We start from the raw sequence: 22339 nt of genomic DNA, 5'->3' as shown, positions 1-22339 counted from the left end.
ATGGCCTCGTGCCAATGTGCAGCCTTTTTGGAAGGCTCTAAAATATCTATTTTAAATAATCATAATTTTTTTTGTGTAAAAGTGAATATACAGTAACGAGAAACAGCAGACATTTCATTTTTATTCAAGTATATTTTTGGACACTTTTATGTTTGTGAGTCTACTCTATATGTCCAGCAGATGTCACTATTTCTAGCATATTTAATTCAGCATCATCCGCTACATACTGTATATGTTACACTATGGCTAGGCCTGCAAAGTTCCCAAAACAGAGAACTATATTTGTACATAAAATTAAAACCCAAGCTATAAAGTGCCATACAATTTACAATACAAGGATAATGCTCAATAATAACTAGAATTAAGAATATCAGAAAAACATGTATATTTATTTCCAAGCAACATAAACCACACTGGACTTGTGTATGATGGTAGAAAGAATAGAGATGCAATTAAGTTGCTATTTTATTCTTTATTTTATTTGTTTGGTTCAGTAGAAGCCGTGTGCACAGAGTCTGGATGGCGACACACAAGTGCCTATAGTTCCATATTATAGACCCGTAGGTACACTTCTAGGGGGCATACCTCCATAATACAGCACAATATGGGCATATAGCTGGCTATTGCCACTTTGTAATGAATACACACAACATGTATATGTAATATAGACATGTACATGGGCCCTAACTCTTCTATTCCAACTCAAGTTCTAAACTGCTGTGCTGACTGAGGAAATAAGGCCATTTCTCCCAAGTTGTGTACACATTTTACAGAAATAGTATTTTATTTTTTATCAATAAGAGCTAAGGAGGGTGGTATGAATAAGGGTATGTGCACACACACTAATTACGTCCGTAATTGACGGACGTATTTCGGCCGCAAGTCCCGGACCGAACACAGTGCAGGGAGCCGGGCTCCTAGCATCATACTTATGTACGATGCTAGGAGTCCCTGCCTCTCCGTGGAACTACTGTCCCGTACTGAAAACATGATTACAGTACGGGACAGTTGTCCTGCAGCGAGGCAGGGACTCCTAGCATCGTACATAAGTATGGTGCTAGGAGCCCGGCTCCCTGCACTGTGTTCGGTCCGGGACTTGCGGCCGAAATACGTCCGTCAATTACGGACGTAATTAGTGTGTGTGCACATACCCTAACAGATACACAATCTATGTATGGTATATCTGCACTAACAAGAAAGAGGCCCTTTAGAAGAAATAACCTATTTACTTATACAGAGTACATCTATCTAGATGGAAGTCCTTCATCCGTTATTCTATTTAACTTACTTTTTAAAAACTTGTGATAAAACACTGTATTAGAGTATGTATTTTACCTTCATGCTTCATACAGCATCACTTTAATTTTAGTGTTTAGTGGTCCATTACAATTCTTTAGTATATTGTAAACTGTCACTTTAAGAACACACAGAGTACGACCAAGTATAATGGAATCATGAGTTATGGGACATCACTTACCGATGTTTGATTTGTTTTCCTAGGAGAAACTGCATTGGAATAGGAACCAATAGAGGACGTATTCAGGTCATCAGTGCTGAGGTTATCAAGTGTGTCACTAAGGCCACTGCTTGCAGAACTGCTGTCATCCCAGCTATAAAGAAAGTACATGCAGTCAGCGCTGTACTACAGCAAAGCTGTCACTTTGTATTACCAAAGTACTCGATCACATCCCCACAACCATCACTAGAAATAACTGTTAACAATACCAAAAAAACAAGAGTCACCGTCACGTGCCATGTCTGACATAAAGAATAAGAAATTGGAAGCGGTGACATAAAGGAGAATATGCATAAAAAGAGTACACTTAAAAATCTGTCATGTGTTGCAGAATTTGTGGCCATTTCTATCCCTTGGCAACCACACGCCGGATGTCCTTGAAAGACGTGTTGTTTACCACGGTAGTTTACCAGCTGTGAAATTACCTTCATACAAAAAACAAGGAATATACGTGATTCTCTACATAAAACTGATGTGACAAAGAGGTTTTTGATAATGGGAGTCTCAATTGGACCTCAATCATGCGGTACATTCTCCCGCAGCGGCACATCACCAGTTCACTTTATACACTAATTCATACATTCAAGATTGAAATATAGAATAAAAACCTGATCACCTCTAAGAAAATTTCTAAATTGCCTACATTCATCAAATCCTTTGAAAATGTTCAACAACCATTTGTTTTGTTGTCAAGGTCTCCTGAAATGAGATAACATCCATCTAGCTGACAAATTAGAGAGCTGAAGAGGAAATGGAATCCATCACTCAGACGTAGGTAAAAAGTAAGCATGAAAGCGTAAAACATGATAAATTAAATGTCTATAAATGGCCTTTAATAAAATACACAGTATACTATTACACAATATTGTTTATTTATATTTCCCGAAAACATTTTTCTTGACAGTTTCTAATTGCTTGTACCAAAATGATCCCTGCTACATGCTAAGGTCATGGCAGATCATATGATTCACATAAAGAACGCCTGAAGCAGTTTCCTTGTTTCTATGATTCCCATTTATCTCTCAGAGATGGTTTTGTACAGTGTCCCATTGTAGCAAACCGAGCAATGCCCCAAATTGTACCAGTGGTCCCAGTGACTAATATAATAAACCAGAAAAAGAAACAAGTCACGACCAAGTACTTGCAAAATGACAAACAATCTTTATTTCAGTCAATTAGACACAGAAAAAACACATAACAACTATACACAGTAAAAAGACATGAACCCTCATAAAGAGATGGAATCCGAACATAAAAGCAGCCTGGCCCCCCAGATGTTAAACTGGTCAAAAGATCCCACAAAGAGCTAAAGTGCATAAATCAATGTTCTTAGGCAGGTGCTAAGCATAGTACATTTGCACAGATAGATACCTATATAAGATAAATGCAAAGTACAGTCATAGGCAAATAATGAGCAGTATACATTATTTATACAGCACCAGCATATACTATTTATACTAATATAGGACCAATTCCATAGAAAGTCAATTGACCTATCAGAAAGGCCACCATCAGGAATTTCTGGGCCCCAAACAGCCAACGAATTACGGAGGGGAGATGCAACCTGGCATGCACTCTTTTCGGGGGCAAAGGCGAGACTGTGGATGGGCAGAAGCTGTTTTGAGGAGCAAGGGGGAGACAATAGGTAACAGGGCTCTGCGGGGGAGGGTTAAGGGAACACAAAGTGGCAGATCTCTGTGGTGAGGGGGGTTGAGGGAACAAAATGTATCAGAGGCGGTGGGGGTCAGGGAGAGATGCAGGCCTGGCAGGAGCCCTGTGGAGGACCTAAGAGGAGACAATAGGTGGGCAGGAACTCTTTCGGGGGAAGGGACACACTAAGTGGTAGGACTCTGAAGGAGAGGGGGACACATAGAATTAGGGCTCTGTGGTGGGGAGGGGTAGAGGAGACACAAAGTTGCAGGGCGCTATGAGGAGGATGTGATGGGGTAATAGGAAAGCGGTCTGTGGAGGGGCAGATGGTTCTGTAAAGGAGCAAGGGGGAGGTAGGTGAGACAATAGTTTGACAGGAACTCAGTAGGGGAGTAGGAGTGACACATATAAAGAAAGATCATTGCAATGTACCTGCTACCTGTGCAGAACGTGCAGTACCTTCCTAACCTATCTCCTAAAGTTACTTACTGTTTTGCTCCTTCTTTCTGGCTCCTAGAAGTCTGCTGACAAGCAGTATGTACGTTATACAGATGTGAGTTGGAGAGGAGAAAAAGGAGTGGGCTCTCTGCTCACTCAGGGCCATATAGTTTATTTTTGAGAAAGAAATGGACACTGTGACATAATGGGGCCTTTTTCTTTCCCAAAAGTAAAATGATATCGCCCATTGCGGTTGTTCGGCAGGCGGTTCCCCATTTTCAAACTTGTGGGCGGATCCCTTATTGCAATACCAGTTGTACAACCCTGTCTATTAGTTTGTATTCAGAAAGTGGAGTACCCTAAGAAAACCCATACAAATATGAGGAGAACATTCATACTTCCTTCAGATGTTATCCCTGGTCACATTTTGAGCCTAGTGCTGCAAAACTAGTAGTGCTAACCAATGAGCCTCAAACGGCTTGGCATAGAGTCCTTTATTATTAATAATTTAATCTGAGCTTGTTATAGACATTATGGTATAGACCGGTCCATAATAATTATCTAAGTAACTACAGATCCCAGGGAGGAGGCCAGGAAAGAAGCAACAAGACCAAAATAATAAGCTTTTCATATCATATGTTCACTTGTTGCTGATGGTAGTCATGGTGGAGTGGGGCCCCTTCAGAGTTTAGCCATAGGGACCCATAGTAATGTATTACATTCCTGGTTAAGATAGTGTTTATGCTGGAATTCACAATAGTAAATACAGTCAATTAATCTCCTTAAAAAGTGTTATTGCAACCATTCATTGTCAGTTTCACTCATCTTTATTTTCACCTTCAGGGAGGATCCTATCTCACCATTTATTCAGTACACATGGCATAAAAAGTATTTCATATATTGTTACAGAGAAAGAATTCTGCTGCACACTTTATTATATGCCATTTATTTATCACAGTGAATGTGACATAGGATTCCAAAGAAATAGTTGTGATCTGAAGTATATAAATCCCCATTAGGACCAAATTTCAGTAGCTCAGATTTATTTAAAAAGAACCATTCACCCGCATATACATGTGCAGCATGTAATAGACAGGGCTGCACAAACACTGTAAATAAGCCCCTGAACTGTCAATGGGGCATTTCTATCTAACTAAATGGCAAGGGGGCGTGATCTCTTCGCTCTGACACTGTCCAATCAGCTACGGACAGTGTCAGAGCGGCTTGCACTGTGTACCCTCCCGTGAGAACACAGACTGGTGGTTCTGCAGAGAGCGCTCTCTCAGTCTGTGTGTGTTCTCATGGGAGAGAACAAAGCGCAAGCTGCCCCGGAACTGTCTATGGCGGCTTGGACAGTGTCAGAGCGAAGACATCACGCCCCCCTTGCCATTTAGTTAGATAGAAACTCCCCATTGACAGTTCAGGGGCTTATTTACATATCAGGCGCCAAATATAACGGCACCGATATGTAAATAACGGAGGAAGTTAGAAAAATTATTTCAAGTGAGACAGTGTTTGTCTGCCCATTACATGCTGCACTCGACTGCGCTATTGATTCTGTTAAAACGACGGAACCCTGTCACAACGGTGACAAATGGAAACCTTTAGCAACGTTTCCGTCACTATTGATATCAATGTGGAGGGAAACGGAAACTTAAGTTTCCGTTTGCCTTTCTGTTGAGGGGTTAACCCGACGGAAACCTCCGACAGAAACCTCCAACGCAACCCCTCAATGGAAGGGCAACGGGGATGTGAACACAGCCTAACACTACTACATTATCTGTACTCAGAAAGTTACATAGTTGCATAGTTAGCACGGTTGAAAAAAGACACATGTCCATCAACTTATCACTGTGTGATCTGTGGTGTTACATAGGACTGCAGGTAACATCTGCTGCCCTATCTGTACTGTGTATATATGTGCCTGTGTGGGTATATATGGGTCTGTATTTCTATATATTTAGCTATATGTATTTGTATACGACCTATTATGTGTCTAAGTACATGCCTAGTGTGTGTGTGTGTGTGTGTCGGTATATATATATATATATATATATATATATATATATATGTATGTTTATTTGCCTGTATGTCTAAATATGTGCCTCTATGTATGTACACACAGTATATATGTTTCAGTGTGTGCGTGTCTATTAATGTGGTTAATTATTTTTTTTGTTTTGTGGAGGGCAGCAATAGAGAATCCCACACAGGGCGCCATCCAACCTAAGGCCAGCCCTGTTCATAATATATCTTTCAGAGCTTCAAATCCTGTTTCCTTTAGAGCAGGGGTCTCAAGCATGCGGCCCCTGAGGCTGTCATCTGCGGCCCGCGGGACACAGTGCCACTAGTATTAGCTCTGCTCCGGTACTCTGTGAAATCCCTGACATCGCTGTCCATGAATGGACACGCGATGTCAGGGTCTTCCCCAGAGCGGAGTCCCAAGCAGAGCGCTAGCATAGGTTCTGCTCCGGGATTCCGTGGAAATCCCTGACATCTCTGTCCATATATGGATAGTTTTGTCAGGGTCTTCCCCAGAGCGGAGTCCCAAGCAGAGCGCTAGCATAGGTTCTGCTCCGGGATTCCATGGAAATCCCTGACATCTCTGTCCATATATGGATAGTTTTGTCAGGGTCTTCACCAGAGCGGAGTCCCAGGCAGAGCGCTAGCATAGGCTCTGCTCCGGGACTCTGTGGAATCCCCTGACATCGCTGTCCATGAATGGACACGTGATGTCTGGGGCTTCCCCAGAGCCAGAGTCCCAGGGAGAGCGATAGTATAGGTTCTGCTCCGGGACTCGGTGGAATTCCCAGATATCGCTGTCCATATATGGACAGTTTTGACAGGGTCTTCCCCAGAGCGGAGTCTCGGGCAGAGCGCTAGCATAGGCTCTGCTCCGGGACTCTGGAATCCCCTGACATCGCTGTCCTCATATGAACAGTGATGTTTAGGGCTTCCCCAGAGCTGGACAGTGATGTCAGGAGCACAGCTGGAGTCCCAGTAGGAGCACTAGTAGCGCTCTGCCCGGGACTCCAGCTCTGGAGTTGCCCCTGACATCTCTGTCCATATATGAACAGTGATATCAGAAGCAGAGCTAGAATCCCAGGCAGGGTGCTAAAAGCGTCTCGGCTCCGGGACTCCAGCTCTGGGCAAGCCCCTGACATCACTGTCCATATATGGACACTGATGTCAGTTGCTTCCCCAGAGTTCCGGAGCAGAGCCTATACTAGTGCTACGCTCTGGGACATGGGCTCTGGGGTTGCCCCTGACATCCCATTCCGGTCCAGGAGGATCCCTTGACTTCACTATGTGTGAACAGTGACATCAGGGGCTCCTCCAGCAAAGGAATCCCTGGCCAAAGCTTCGGCAACGCTCTGGCTGGGGATTCCACTCCTAGAGGGAGCACCAATGGAGCTATCTACTGGGGGTGTCTGTGGCACTATCTACAAGGGGTGTGGGTGGCATTATCTACAGAGGACACTGTAACAGCATCTACAGAGGGCACCGTGGCAGCATCTACAGAGGGCACCGTGGCAGCATCTACAGAGGGCACCGTGGCTGCATCTACAGAGGGCACTGTGGCAGGATCTGCAGAGGGCACTGTGGCAGCATCTGCAGAGGGCACTGTGGCAGCATCTGCAGAGGGCACTATGGCAGCATCTGCAGAGGGCACTGTGGCAGCATCTGCAGAGGGCACTGTGGCAGCATCTGCAGAGGGCACTGTGGCAGCATCTGCAGAGGGCACTGTGGCAGCATCTGCAGAGGGCACTGTGGGAGCATCTACAGAGGGCACTGTGGCAGCATCTACAGAAGGCACTGTGGCAGCATCTACGGAGGGCACTGTGGCAGCATCTACGGAGGGCAATGTGGCATTATCTACAGATGGCATTGTGGCATTATCTACAGAGGGCTCTGTGGCATTATCTACAGAGGACACTGTGGCATTATCTACTGGGGGGACTGTGGCATTATCTACAGGGGGCACTGTGGCATTATCTACAGAGGGAACTGTGGCATTATCTACAGAGGGCACTGTGGCATTATCTACAGAGGACACTGTGGCATTATCTACAGAGGGCACTGTGGCATTATCTACAGGGGGCACTGTGGCATTATCTACAGAGGGAACTGTGGCATTATCTACAGAGGGCACTGTGGCATTATCTACAGAGGACACTGTGGCATTATCTACAGAGGGCACTGTGGCATTATCTACAGAGGGCACTGTGGCATTATCTATAGAGGGCACTGTGGTATTAGCTACAGAGGGCACTGTGGCAGTATCTACAGAGGGCACTGTGGCAGTATCTACAGAGGGCACTGTGTCGGCATCTACAGAGGGCACTGTGGCAGTTTCTACAGAAGGCACTGTGGCAGCATCTACAGGGGGCACTGTGGCAGCATCTACAGAAGGCACTGTGGCAGTATCTATAGAGGGCTCTGTGGCACAATCTAAAAAGGTGCTGCCTAATTTTGACATTTGTGTGTCTGTCAAACACTGTCAACTGAGCTGCCGGACTGCATTTAGCGACACGTAAACTGTAAAACTGGATTGTTGAAATAAGCACGAGGAGAAATCTTGCAAATTTCCGGTAAGTTTAAACCTAGCGCTATTATTATAGTAATGTAGTATTGTTATAGTAATGTAGTATTATAGTAATATAGTGTTGTAGTAGTTCAAATAACTAATTAATTAACAATAATTTTGTAATGTATCAATTTTGAAAGTAATGCGGACCGTCAACTTCACATTTTTTTCTATATGTGGCCCATTTACCCGGCCGAGTTTGAGACCCCTGCTTTAAAGCTATATAGTTAACCAATAAAGATCTGGCTGACTGCAGCTACTAGAGACTAGAGGGAGCTTACTGAAGATAGATTTATACAGTTCCCATTAAATGGACATCTGTTGATCAATTCCTAAAACCTTTCATAATTATTATTAGATTCCTTTATATGGTGCCATCATCTTCCGCAAAACTTTAAATAATAAAATATTTAGGTAGAAATGTATAACAAGAGCATAAAGAAAGCATACAACTTAAATGAAAACACATTGTAGACTAGCTTTTTCATTAGGCGAGGGCCCAGGTCACATGAATTTATTGAACAATAAGAGTAGCAACATTACTAGAATTGCTATTCTACAAATACTCCTACACTTTAAGGGTATTATCCTTTATAATTGTATTATCCTTATTATAATAAAATCTAAATTAGAAGATTATTAGAATCACTAGGAGTTGTTCCTGGTCATCATTTCTGGCAATCTACACAACCCAATTGTTGGATCCGGCAGAAATTTAGCCACGTGTGCCAGCACAATTGTCCAAATGCAGTGTAGGTCCTCATCTAAGTTGTTACTTGGAAAGGATCATCTGTTTGTTGACCATTTCCAATGACAACCATTAGAATTGTAAATGCAGCACTGGGCTAAAAAACAAGCTGTAACAGGATCAGTACAAGATAAGCAATGCAAAGTACGGCATATACATAGTTCTGATTTTTTTTTTTTATAGCCATTGCTTGTTATTAATAGGTATTTTTCCTTCCATCTGGAATGGAATAGCATTTTTAAAAGTGCATCAGTTTATAACCATTTAATTTATTTTCCTTTGAAAAAGAGTTACACATTATACATATTTCTGAATTATAGCCAAACATAGTAATCTACTTAATTGCAACTTATTTTACACAGATACAATGTAAATAGAGCACTCATAGTATTTATAAATATTTACTTTTCATCTACAGTGCACAGATGTAAATATACATTTTACATCTAGTATTTGTGTACCCAACAGATATAGTTCACCCACAATTCACTCTCATTTGCTAGCTGATATATAGACAAAACAAAAGTATTTCCAGCTGCTCTTTAGATCCAGAGATAATGTTTAGCTAACCTTTCATATGGACTTTTATCTTGTTCCATATTAAAGAGGTTAAGCAGGAATACAGAAATACTGAACTGCTCAATTCACAAATCCGAGCATATGCTACATTTTAATTTAGACCCAATTAGCTTCACAGGCGAAGGGGAAATAAGTATTGGTGTTCCTATACTCATATCTTGGAAAGAAAGAAAGAAAGGTAGATAGATAGATAGATAGATAGATAGATAGATAGATAGATAGATAGATAGATAGATAGATAGATAGATAGATAGATAGATAGATAGATAGATAGATAGATAGATAGATAGATAGATAGATAGATAGAGTGAAGGAAATAAGTATTTGATCCCTTGCTGATTTTGTAAGTTTGCCCACTGTCAAAGACATGAACAGTCTAGAATTTTTTAGGCTAGGTTAATTTTACCAGTGAGAGATAGATTATATAAAAAAATATAAAAAAAAATCACATTGTCAAAATTATATATATTTATTTGCATTGTGCACAGAGAAATAAGTATTTGATCCCTTTGGCAAACAAGACTTAATACTTGGTGGCAAAACCCTTGTTGGCACGCACAGCAGTCAGACATTTTTAGTAGTTGATGATGAGGTTTGCACACGTTAGATGGAATTTTGGCCCACTCCTCTTTGCAGATCATCTGTAAATCATTAAGATTTCGAGGCTGTCGCTTGGCAACTCGGATCTTCAGCTCCCTTCATAAGTTTTCGATGGGATTAAGGTCTGGAGACTGGCTAGGCCACTCCATGACCTTAATGTGCTTCTTTTTGAGCCACTCCTTTGTTGCCTTGGCTGTATGTTTCGGGTCATTGTCGTGCTGGAAGACCCAGCCACGAGCCATTTTTAATGTCCTGGTGGAGGGAAGGAGGTTGTCACTCAGGATTTGACAGTACATGGCTCCATCCATTCTCCCATTGATGCGGTGAAGTAGTTCTGTGCCCTTAGCAGAGAAACACCCCCAAAATATAATGTTTCCACCTCCATGCTTGACAGTGGGGATGGTGTTCTTTGCGTCATAGGCAGCATTTCTCTTCCTCCAAAAACAGCGAATTGAGTTAATGCCAAAGAGCTCAATTTTAGTCTCATCTGACCACAGCACCTTCTCCCAATCACTCTCAGAATCATCCAGATGTTCATTTGCAAACTTCAGACGGGCCTGTACATGTGCCTTCTTGAGCAGGGGGACCTTGCGGGCACTGCAAGATTTTAATCCATTACGGCGTAATGTGTTACCAATGGTTTTCTTGGTGACTTTGGTCCCAGCTGCCTTGAGATCATTAACAAGTTCCCCCCGTGTAGTTTTCGGCTGAGCTCTCACCTTCCTCAGGATCAAGGATACCCCACGAGGTGAGATTTTGCATGGAGCCCCAGATCGATGTCGATTGACAGTCATTTTGTATGTCTTCCATTTTCTTACTATTGCACCAACAGTTGTCTCCTTCTCACCCAGCGTCTTACTTATGGTTTTGTAGCCCATTCCAGCCTTGTGCAGGTCTATGATCTTGTCCCTGACATCCTTAGAAAGCTCTTTGGTCTTGCCCATGTTGTAGAGGTTAGAGTCAGACTGATTAATTGAGTCTGTGGACAGGAGTCTTTTATACAGGTGACCATTTAAGAGCTGTCTTTAATGCAGGCACCAAGTTGATTTGGAGCGTGTAACTGGTCTGGAGGAGGCTGAACTCTTAATGGTTGGTAGGGGATCAAATACTTATTTCTCTGTGCACATTGCAAATAAATATATATAATTTTGACAATGTGATTTTCTTATTTTTTTTTAATATAATCTATCTCTCACTGGTAAAATTAACCTAGCCTAAAAATTCTAGACTGTTCATGACTTTGACAGTGGACAAACTTACAAAATCAGCAAGGGATCAAATACTTATTTCCTCCACTGTAGATGATAGATAGATAGATAGATAGATAGATAGATAGATAGATAGATAGATAGATAGATAGATAGATAGATAGATAGATAGATAGATAGATAGATAGATAGATAGATAGATAGATAGATAGATAGATAGATAGATAGATAGATGTCCTCCCTAACTTTTGCCTGAATTTGGTAAAGGGCTCCAAACTCTCATGAAACAAATTCAGTACAATATCGTGATAGTGTTAGCAAAACCCTTGACAGGCTGCAATCCCCATCACAACCACTGGGTAGCCACACATAGACACATATAGCATAGACATCTCGTGACAGAGTATTGTGAAAACATGTTTTCACAATACTGACAGACAGTTTTGTGGATTTTTTCTGCTTTATTCCTAGAATTCTGGATACTGTAGAGATATCATTCATATTAATAATTTTGTCATTTAGATTAAAAATCCTTTAAATATTTTTGAGCGGAAAAAGCACATAGTTCCTAAATATTTTACAAAAACTACATCTGTTTATTTTGTCATCCCACTGTAAATTCTCCTTTTGATTTTGTAGATGAAACACTGACTCTATCCAAACATATCACCACCACACACATTGTATGTAACCTAGTCATCTAAGATATATATTCACAAAAAAAACAACACACTAAAACCTTGGACATCACATCAAACATGAATACTCGTGCATGGGAAAAGACCCAGATATAGGAGATCATTAGATTGGATTGTTGGGAAATCCTTTATTGTGGTCAGGCTCTTCCCCTGTTACAGCTTAAGTTAACAACAAATAGAGCTGAAGGAATTATTCTTGCTCTTCTCTAATGATTATGTGATTGAAATGAATAATTAGAAAGCTAGAAATATGAAGCTGCTTCGTGACACAAATCTGCTTTCTATTATAGGCCCCATGAAATATTTACAGAAACAAATGGTAGTGTACATGAAATAGGTCTATCACACAGGCATAGTAAATAAACTTCTTCGAGTCTTATGACAATCCATAAAAACCCAAAACACTATTTCAACGAGAACCCAATAACTGAGTCTAATCTCACTGACTGCACCCAGAATACAAGAATGACTCCTTTCAATGCTACTGGAAACATGATAAATGGCCTAGACACTATTGCAGATACAAAACAGATTGAACAAATTATCTTGTTCTGGTGTCCAAAAGAAATTGTTTTCTTAATCAACCACAGTATAAGGAAGCAACGTTTTCCCAGCCAAGATGTAATAAAGCCTCATTATCCCAGCTAATAAGAACAGCTTTCAACTCAGTATATGTTTCTTAATAAGAACATGGCATAAGAGAAATGACATCATTGCCAACCTGTGTAGTCAAGAGGCTTTAAAGAGGCTCTGTCACCAGATTCTCAAATCCCTATCTCCTATTGCATGTGATCGGCGCTGCAATGTAGATAACAGCAGCGTTTTTTTTTGTTTTTTTAAAAACGTTCATTTTTGGCCAAGTTATGAGCTGTTTTATATATATATATGCAAATGAGGTTTGAAATGGACAACTGGGCGTTTTTTTCCGTTATGTCCAACTGGGCGTGTATTGTGTTTTTAACTGGGCGTGTTTATGTGTATGACGCTGACCAATCAGTGACCAGTCAGCGTCATACACTCCTCAACATCTGCACGCTCCTCTCCTGAAATATTCTGAGCTGCTGTGAACTCTGCTCTTACCATTACGTAGCTCTCAGCCTGTTACCTCTCCTCCACTCCTGTCCTCAATAACACCTTCACATGATTGGCAAGTCACCAGCCCGCACAAGATCTGCACGCTCATCTCCTGAAATACTCTGTGCTGCCTTAAACTCTGAAGAAGTAACAGTATAAGGTATACGTTTAATTAACTAAAGTGTGAATATTCTGCCTGTATAAACGTTTAAAATATTGTTTATTGTCAAAATTATTAAAATTGGTAGGGCACAGAGTGCCAAAAGATCCAGGTACAGGCGTTGCCAACCAGATCAAGAAAGCACACTGAATTGTATGTGAAAAAAGAGACAATCAGCACGCACCCATTCATTGATGCCTGAAATGTCTAGTGTGAATTGTCACATAAACCAGCTCAGAATGCTTGGCAAATATTGATAAGATCTGATTGCCACAGATTAGTTAGCAGGCACACTCCCAACGCGTTTCTGCACCATGTAGGGGAGCGTCCTCAGGGGTACGAGTTGCCTGAATTAGTAACATCAAGTTTAGAAAGTGCCTGTCAGCTGATATTCAGCTGATATTCAGCTGTTCGTTTAATGTAATGGTGCGTACGAGACATCTGATAGCGGTCTCACAATATTTTAAACGTTTATACAGGCTGCCTTAAACTCTGTGGACAGGTCAGGATCCTGTTTTTTTTAAATGCTGCTGGGGAACCCGCTCGATCCACTATATAAGGCTGCGCCTCCATCCTCTTCTGCCCCAGTCACTTATTCCCAAGCACTGTAAACTTTCAGATTGGTTGCGCTGTGAATATTCGGAGAACGTGATTGGTTTATGTGCAGGGTAATGAACATACAGACAAGCAGTAGAAGACTGACTAAGGGCTGAGCATTTCATTGAATTCAGTCTTCTACTGCTTGTCTGTATGTTCATTACCCTGCACATAAACCAATCACGTTCTCCGAATATTCACAGCGCAACCAATCTGAAAGTTTACAGTGCTTGGGAATAAGTGACTGGGGCAGAAGAGGATGGAGGCGCAGCCTTATATAGTGGATCGAGTGGGTTCCCCAGCAGCATTTTAAAAAAACAGGATCCTGACCTGACAATACACGCCCAGTTGGACATAACGGAAAAAAAACGCCCAGTTGTCCATTTCAAAGCTCATTTGCATATATATAAAATAGCTCATAACTTGGCCAAAAATGAACGTTTTAAAAAAACAAAAAAAAACGCTGCTGTTATCTATATTGCAGCGCCGATCACATGCAATAGGAGATAGAGGTTTGAGAATCTGGTGACAGAGCCTCTTTAAGAGCATTTTCAAATATTTCATTACCATTGTGCAAATATAGAAAGCTGACATTTCTTTCCCCAGCAATTCCTAGTATATATACAATGCATTCGGAAAGTCTTCAGACCCTTTCAACTTTTTCATATTTTGTTATGTTGAGGCCTTGTGCTAAAATAAAACAATTCAAGTTTTCCCCATCATTCTGCACTCAATACCCCATAATGACAAAGTGAAAACAAAATGTTAGTAATCTCTGCTAATTTATTGAAAAAGGAAAAACTGAAATAAAGCATTGACATAAGTATTCACACCCTTTACTCTGTACTTAGTTAAAGCACCTTTGGCAGCGATAACAGCCTCCAGTCTTCTTGGGTACTATGCCTCAAGGTTTGCACACTTGGATTTGGGGATTTTCTGCCATTATTCACTGCAGATACTCACAAGCTCTGTCAGGTTGGATGGGGACCGTCGGTGGACAGCCATTTTCAGGTCTTTCCGGTCCAAGTCAGGACTCCGGCTGGGCCACTCAAGGACATTCACAGAGTTGTCCCTATACTGCTCCTGTGTTGTCTTGTCTGTATGCTAAGGGTCATTGTCTTGTTGGAAGGTGAACCTTATCCAAGTCTGAGGTCCAAACCACTCTGAATCAGGTTTTCATTAAGAATATCTCTGTACTGTGCTCCATTCATCTTTCCCTCAACCCTGACCAGTCTCCCTGTTCGAGTCACTGAAAAACACCTCCACAACAGGTGATGAGCAGTGATGGTTGACCTTCTGGAAGCTTCTCTCATCTGCACACAGGATCTTTAGAGACAATTGGGTTCTTGGTCACCTCTCTTACCAAGGCCCTTCTCCCCGATTACTTATTTGGTGGGGCAGCCAGCTCTAGGAAGAGCCCAGATTGTTCCAAACTTCTTCCATTTAAGAATTATGGAGGTGTAATGACGGGGTAGGGAGACAGACAGGTGAGCCCTAATCTACCCGCCACTCAGTCCCTGCCTACTTGCACGACCCGTCCTAGGCGACGGGGTACAACTGGGCGACGGTCCCTATGCTCAATACGTGCACAACAGACAAACAGACAAGGGTACACAGAAACTAACGGAAATGGGGCAGTTGCCCACGGCAACACCATGAGCAACAAGAGTAGTGAACGAGCCGAGTCAAACCAGGAGTGTACGAGGTACCAAACGCAGAGCAGGAGCGTAGTCAGTAAAGCCAGGGTCAATTTGAAGCAGAGGTCAATAGTACTAGCAGGAACAGCAGAGCCAGGAAACAAGACAGAATCACAGGCAAAGGAGGAGCAGGAAATGAAGGTATAAATAGACCGAGGGCGGGAGCTAGCGCCGTCTGGCCAGGCTGTGATAGGTTCTCCCACTCCTCAGCCTACCAGCCTGAGTGGTAGCAGATCGAGTCACTCTATCAGACCTAGGAGCAGATGTAGACTGATTAACCACGGGCGTCGACACAGAAGCTGTGTCTGGCAAATCCTTTACAGTTCCCCTGCTTTTATGAGGGGCCACTGGACCCTTCCTAGGTGGACCTGGCTTATTGGAGAACCGAAGATGGAACCTCCTGAGCAATACCCCAGCGTGAACATCCCGGGCGGGTACCCAAGTCCTCTCCTCAAGCCCGTATCCTCTCCAATGGACCAGGTACTGGAGGGAGCCTTGGATCATCCTGCTGTCCACAATCTTGGCCACCTCGAATTCTACCCCTTCAGGGGTGAGAACAGGGACCGGAGGTTTCCTCGAGGTAGCCAAGGACGGGGAGCAGCGTTTCAGGAGGGAGGCATGAAACACGTCATGTATTATGTAATGACGGGGTAGGGAGACAGACAGGTGAGCCCTAATCTACCCGCCACTCAGTCCCTGCCTACTTGCACGACCCGTCCTAGGCGACGGCGTACAACTGGGCGACGGTCCCTATGCTCAATACGTGCACAACAGACAAACAGACAAGGGTACACAGAAGCTAAGGGAAATGGGGCAGTTGCCCACGGCAACACCGTGAGCAACAAGAGTAGTGAATGAGCCGAGTCAAACCAGGAGTGTACGAGGTACCAAATTCAGAGCAGGAGCGTAGTCAGTAAAGCCAGGGTCAATTTGAAGCAGAGGTCAATAGTACTAGCAGGAACAGCAGAGCCAGGAAACAAGACAGAATCACAGGCAAAGAAGGAGCAGGAAATGAATGTATAAATAGACCGAGGGCGGGAGCTAGCTCCGTCTTGCCAGGCTGTGATAGGTTCTCCCACTCCTCAGCCTACCAGCCTGAGTGGTATCAGACCTAGGAGCAGATGCAGACTGATTAACCACGGGCGTCGACACAGAAGCTGTGTCTGGCAAATCCTTTACAGGAGGCCACTGTGCTCTTAGGAACTTTCAGTGCAGCAGACATTTTTTTTTGTACCCTTCTCCAGATCTGTGCCTCCACACAATCCTGTCTCTGAGCTCTACAGGCAGTTCTTTCCTCTTCTTGGCTTGGTTTTTGCTCTGATATGCATTATCAATTGTGAGACCTTATATAGACTAAGGTGTGTCTTTCCAAATCATGCCCAGTCAAATGAATTTAACACAGTGGACTCCAATCAAGGTGTAGAAACATTTTAAAGATGATCTAGAGAAATGGGAGGCCCCTAGAACTAAATTTCAACTGTCAATGCAAAGGGTCTGAATGCTTATGTACATGCGAAATATGAGTTTTTCATTTTTAATACATTTGCAAAAATGTCTAAAATTCTGTTTTCACTTTGTAATTATGGAGTATTGAGTGCAGTATGATAGGGAAAAGCTTACATGGCATTATATAACACATTATATAGAGGACCTTCAAGGGGACACCACAGTGTTACTGGTGTATGCTGGACCCACCAGAGAAAATTATTATGAAGGCGAACAGTTATATAAAACATGTGCATACCCATTTTTTCATTGTATTGTAAATGAGGGTCATCAATAAGAACGGTTAGGTTATTTGAGATGATTCCCAAAAAGTGATGAACTCAAAGAGCGTGTGGTTTACAATTGGGTGTTGTTCTCTGCAGAAACTAAGAGTCCCTCTTATGGCTAGGCTGTATTTGCTCTGTGTACTGCCTGGGCTACATATTTTAAGTACCATGGGCAGAGGTCGACCATTTGGGGGTTGGTAGTGTGATGAAGGTATTTTTGGAATAGACATTGATCTAATCTATGAAGCGCAAATGTAGTACAATGTTATTCATAGTTAGAACCTCACTACAATGAATGGAAGACATCATAACAAAGAGCCTTCAGTCAGATGTACCCACATTCCGGCCAATCTGCCCCCTCTACTTGTGTGGCAGTCCCATAAATACAGAACCAGCTGTACCTCCTACAAATTTTGAAGCACTGCTGCAACTTCTAGTGTTACATGTACCCAAAGTATTACTCATCTGGAAACCAGCCAGAGAAATGCTCTTATACAACAGCACAGATTTTGGAATTGATCATTTCAGTACTCGGACTCTGGAGGGACAAAATACTCTCAGATAATATTCTGATAAGTCAGTGTAATGTAGCATGGATACCCAAACTTTTAGCAGGGATAGCTACATCACATGTACATAACAATTGCAAAAAACACTGCATGATATATAAGCCGGCCTTGACCCTGTGCGGTAGGCATCTCCTCCTGAATGGCTGCCCTTAGCCTCATGCCTCTAGCGTCTAATGCAAAGTACAGCCCTGGATTATTGGCACTTTTGAAGTGTTGCCTCAAATATTAGTACCGCACCATACCTGTATGACAGGTACACAACTAATGGGCTGCATTTATTTGTACGGAGTACATTTCGATCATCTATATAACACATAAAATTCACCTATAGAACATACTCAATTGTATGTGGCAACTGAAATGTCATAATTCCACCCCCTAAACTTTGACGTACATTTTGACAATATCGCTTTAAGAGGTTGAATAAAACCGTTATTTATTTTCTCATTCAAGAAACCGCTGGATAGATAAAGCAATCCACTGCGTCTATAACATAGCCTGCAGAGAGAGCCATAAGACTGCAGTGACAGCACAACTGAAGGCTAATGTGCTGTGGAAATCAGTTTTGAAGTATGTTTTTATGAAATATTAATGACTCTCCTGCTTTCGGCATGCAGAAATTATTTTCTTACATTGCAGTTATTTACATTGATCAGTTGTTATTATATTATTTAATAAAAACCAATAGTGGAAAGTAAAATAGAGAGGGACAATTTCCTTCTCAGGCAGAGCCTGGACGTTCTCAGAAGTAACTACGGTAAGTGCATGTTATTTGTTCTATATGTGATAGAACCATGGTAAACATTTATATGACACTAAGCGAATCACATGATAAAATTAAAGCAGGGGTTGACAATTACAACTGCGCCAATGCTTCTATAGTTCACAACCCAAACTCAATGAGAGATGAATTACACAAATAAAACTTGGCACCATTATTTTTTTATAAGAATTACCCAACATAAAATAAGATCAGCTGCCAAATCTCAATTCAGACTCCACCACACATTTAAAGGGCTTGAAAAACGAGAACGGAATATATAACAATATTTGATTTGATGGCATTCACTTACTGTTCTAAAGCCCAAAACTGAATACTGAATCATAAATTCCTCTACTTTATAACATGAATGCAAGTCATAGAGCAGTTTTTTTTAATCCTTATTAAAAGGGGTAATACAACCTCTTTCAAATGAGGGCCAGATAAATATTTTCCCTAAAGCTTCCACTACAGGGGAAATATAGTATTACATGGCAGCCGTATAGATAAGTCCGTCTTATAGCTCTTTGTTACCAACTCTTCGTGAGCAAGGGAACCCTAATTGGGCATATGTACATCATGTAGGGGGTCCCTTATGAGGGGGTCCCTTGCTTTCGAAGAGCTGCCAACAAAGAGCTAATGGGGCAATGAACAACCAGTCAGTCTTGTAGGGTGTAGGTAATTTGAGGTTCTACAAATTAAGAAAAGCCTTGTTGAAAAATTAGTGATTTACACATATTTGTTTGGAAACACTAAGTCAGCAATTTTCTTCAATCTCATTTTAAGGATTAGCAAGTAACACCCACCTAAGTGGTACCTTAAGTACAGTAACAATCTTCATGATATTCACTTTTGACACACGCAAGCATATCACTCTTCAGTAAAATCTTTATTAAGACTCTGCTGTAAACTCCAGGGTATTTACATAACCCAAGGAACATGGGATAACTTTTTGGCTAAAGGGGTTGTCTCTTGATGACAACCCCTTTCCATATACATTATCAGGCCATGTAGACATCACACAGAGGGCTGGAATAAAGAGGATCTCACAAAAAGTTTTTCTCACTCATTCCAGTCATGTATCATGTGGTCAGTTATTCATTTAATGCCTGGCAAGTAATACTACATCTTTACAGGGGAATGCATATCCAGATGTGGCGGCGACAGAGGTTAGAACAACCAACAGCTGATCAGGCCAGATTCTATGTGCAACAGGGTTGTCTTCATAAGGCAACTACTTTAAGAGCATATAATCATTACTCTCTAATGTAAGGCTTTTTTTTTCTTAGTTAGGCCCTTTTCACACTGCATTTTTCCTTGTATGTTTGACGTATGCTTTGAGCAAGCTCCCAGCGCTTACATCAAGCGTACTCATAGGCTTCTATTATACAGATGGAGGACAAAAGAGTGTTTTTTGTTTTCTTTTGCTGGATAGAATAGCATTTTAGACTACGCTATTGTATCCAGAGGCGTACTGTAAAAAAGCATACACATTAAACGTATACATTCTTTTTTTTAACATGTAACCTATAATTGACAGATATGGCCTTCATCACAGACATCCAATTAACGTATACGTCATGAGCTTTTCAATAGCTTTTTACGACGTACTCTTAAACAGATGTCATTATAACCTATCGTTGATGGATGCGTTAAACGGATGCATAAAACTGACATCCATCACCCATAAACTATAATGGGATTCTTTCAATTGATACGTCAGAAAAAGGCTCATAGAGAGTTCATGACGTATAAATTAAATGCCTTATTATAATCTATGCGCTACAGGTGCCACTGTTAAGCATCCATCAAAGCTTTCATTTAACGTATACAACCAGTGGCAGATCCCCAAAGGCCCGTAATGGGCGGCTACCAGAGGCTTCCATGGGGCCCATGGCCGCCTAGACCACATCGCAGTTGTCACATTTTTACGTCAAAAACAGCGACAACACTGAAGGCCCCTGGAATCAATTGTATCCGCGTCCAAAGGAAACGTCGGTTCCCTTCCCCGCAATTTGGCCTTTTTTTGTATATAGGCGGCGCGATGACGTCAATGCGATGACGCTTGCATCATTCCGCTGGATACGGCCTGGTTAGAAGAGACCAGGCATGCATCGTCGGAGAAGGGGGTGTGGGATGCGATCTACATTGTCTGTGTGGTGCAATCTACAGGGGGCTGTGTGTATGTGGTGCTTTACTTTACAGTGTTTGAAACAATTATATTCAGTGGCACAGTGTTTGGTGCTATTTTTTTCAGTGGAGCAATGTATGGTGCGATTATATTTAGGGGCACAGTGTGTGGCACCATAAGAATTTTATCTTTGTTTATAGGTGTGGAAATGTTGGAAGAGTGAGGAGCTGAAGATATCGGAGTGGCAAATTCTGCAGAAATGGGTCATGGCCAGAATAAGTTGTCATGGGGTCTGGACCGGATGGAGAATAAAAGAGGGAAAAAAATTACTAGGACCTGAGAAGATGTCACCTGTGAGTCACTGGATTTATAGAGAATCTGTCACCTCTCCTGACATGTTTATTATAGGAAATACTTGTATTTCACAAAAAGTCCAGGACGAATTGACAGATGGGTGATACCATTCCCCTTGAACACTGTCAGTATGTAGGCACACAGCCATTTTACCATGGGAATCGTAACGCCCTTTTGTTAATGCTTGCACAAAAAGGTAGTGTTAACAATAGTTCTACGCGGCAGTGGAGAAGGGGGGCTCAAGTTTGGGTAACAGCCCAGGGCCTATAGTCTACTTAGTCCGCCACTGCATACAACGGGAGCTTTTTGACGCGTATGCGTCGAACGGGGACCATTAAACGCAGTGTGAAAAAGAGTCTTCTCTACATCAAAAATGATTAGAGCATAGCCCTTTTCACATGATACATAGAAAAAAATTACAACAAAATGACCAGCAATCATTTTCCAATTTTTTTCCCAAATGCACCTAATATTAATGCAAAAATATGCTTGTTTTTCTTTACAAAATGCACCATTTTTAACCTTTCATGATCCTGTAAATATCAGGAGCCATTACAAATACCTGTACATGACGGTGAAATCACATAATCCTGGTAAAATAGAAACACAGCCTACATGATATTACATTTCTACTATACAATATAAATATGTTCGTCATCTTCTTTCTATAGCTGGATATATATTTAAAATAACACACAACCTGTAAGTTCTTACCTGTCTACATCCACAGCAATATCATGCACCCCTCTATGAATGACATCACGAGATGTTGTAAGATCAGGTATCCTATTAAGACTTCTGGTGTATAAGTTCAGTCCACCATCTGTTAAATACCTGATGTAAACACAAAATTATTATAAGATTTAGATTAAGTCCACAAACAAATTGAAAGAAATCTGTATCACATGTAACATATGATAATAATTAAGGTCATCTTTAAGAAATACCAGTTGTGACCTTGAAGAAAATGCGGCAGAAGCAGGAGAATCACATCTGAGATTGCTTAGTAATTGATTTTCATGGATTCAGGTTGCTATGCTAGAGAGATTTATTCCATTGTTGTGTAAAATTCTGATAATTTCTTTATATTCCCGGTATGTCATTATCGAGGAAATGCTTCTGGAAACCTGAATCTTTTGTTATGCACAGAATTGAGAATAAATGTTTAAAAATGGTATTCTTCACTGTATATTTAAAGTG

General features: G+C 41.6%; 1 protein-coding gene across 1 annotated transcript in view; it reads right to left on the bottom strand.

Moving 5' to 3' along the window:
- Positions 1-22339, bottom strand: part of LOC142749241 (neuron navigator 3-like) — a 131683-nt gene that overhangs the window by 95784 nt on the left and 13560 nt on the right. Inside the window, exons 4-5 of the mRNA XM_075857000.1 lie at positions 21854-21973; positions 1478-1610 (exon numbers count right to left, since the gene is read on the bottom strand). Of these exons, the coding sequence (XP_075713115.1) occupies positions 1478-1610; positions 21854-21973 (253 nt within the window). The remainder of the gene's footprint in view (positions 1-1477; positions 1611-21853; positions 21974-22339) is intronic.

The sequence above is a fragment of the Rhinoderma darwinii genome, chromosome 3 (genome assembly GCF_050947455.1).
Source record: "Rhinoderma darwinii isolate aRhiDar2 chromosome 3, aRhiDar2.hap1, whole genome shotgun sequence".
Classification (NCBI taxonomy): Eukaryota; Metazoa; Chordata; class Amphibia; order Anura; family Rhinodermatidae; genus Rhinoderma; species Rhinoderma darwinii.
This window is presented reverse-complemented; position numbering and strand designations above follow the sequence as displayed.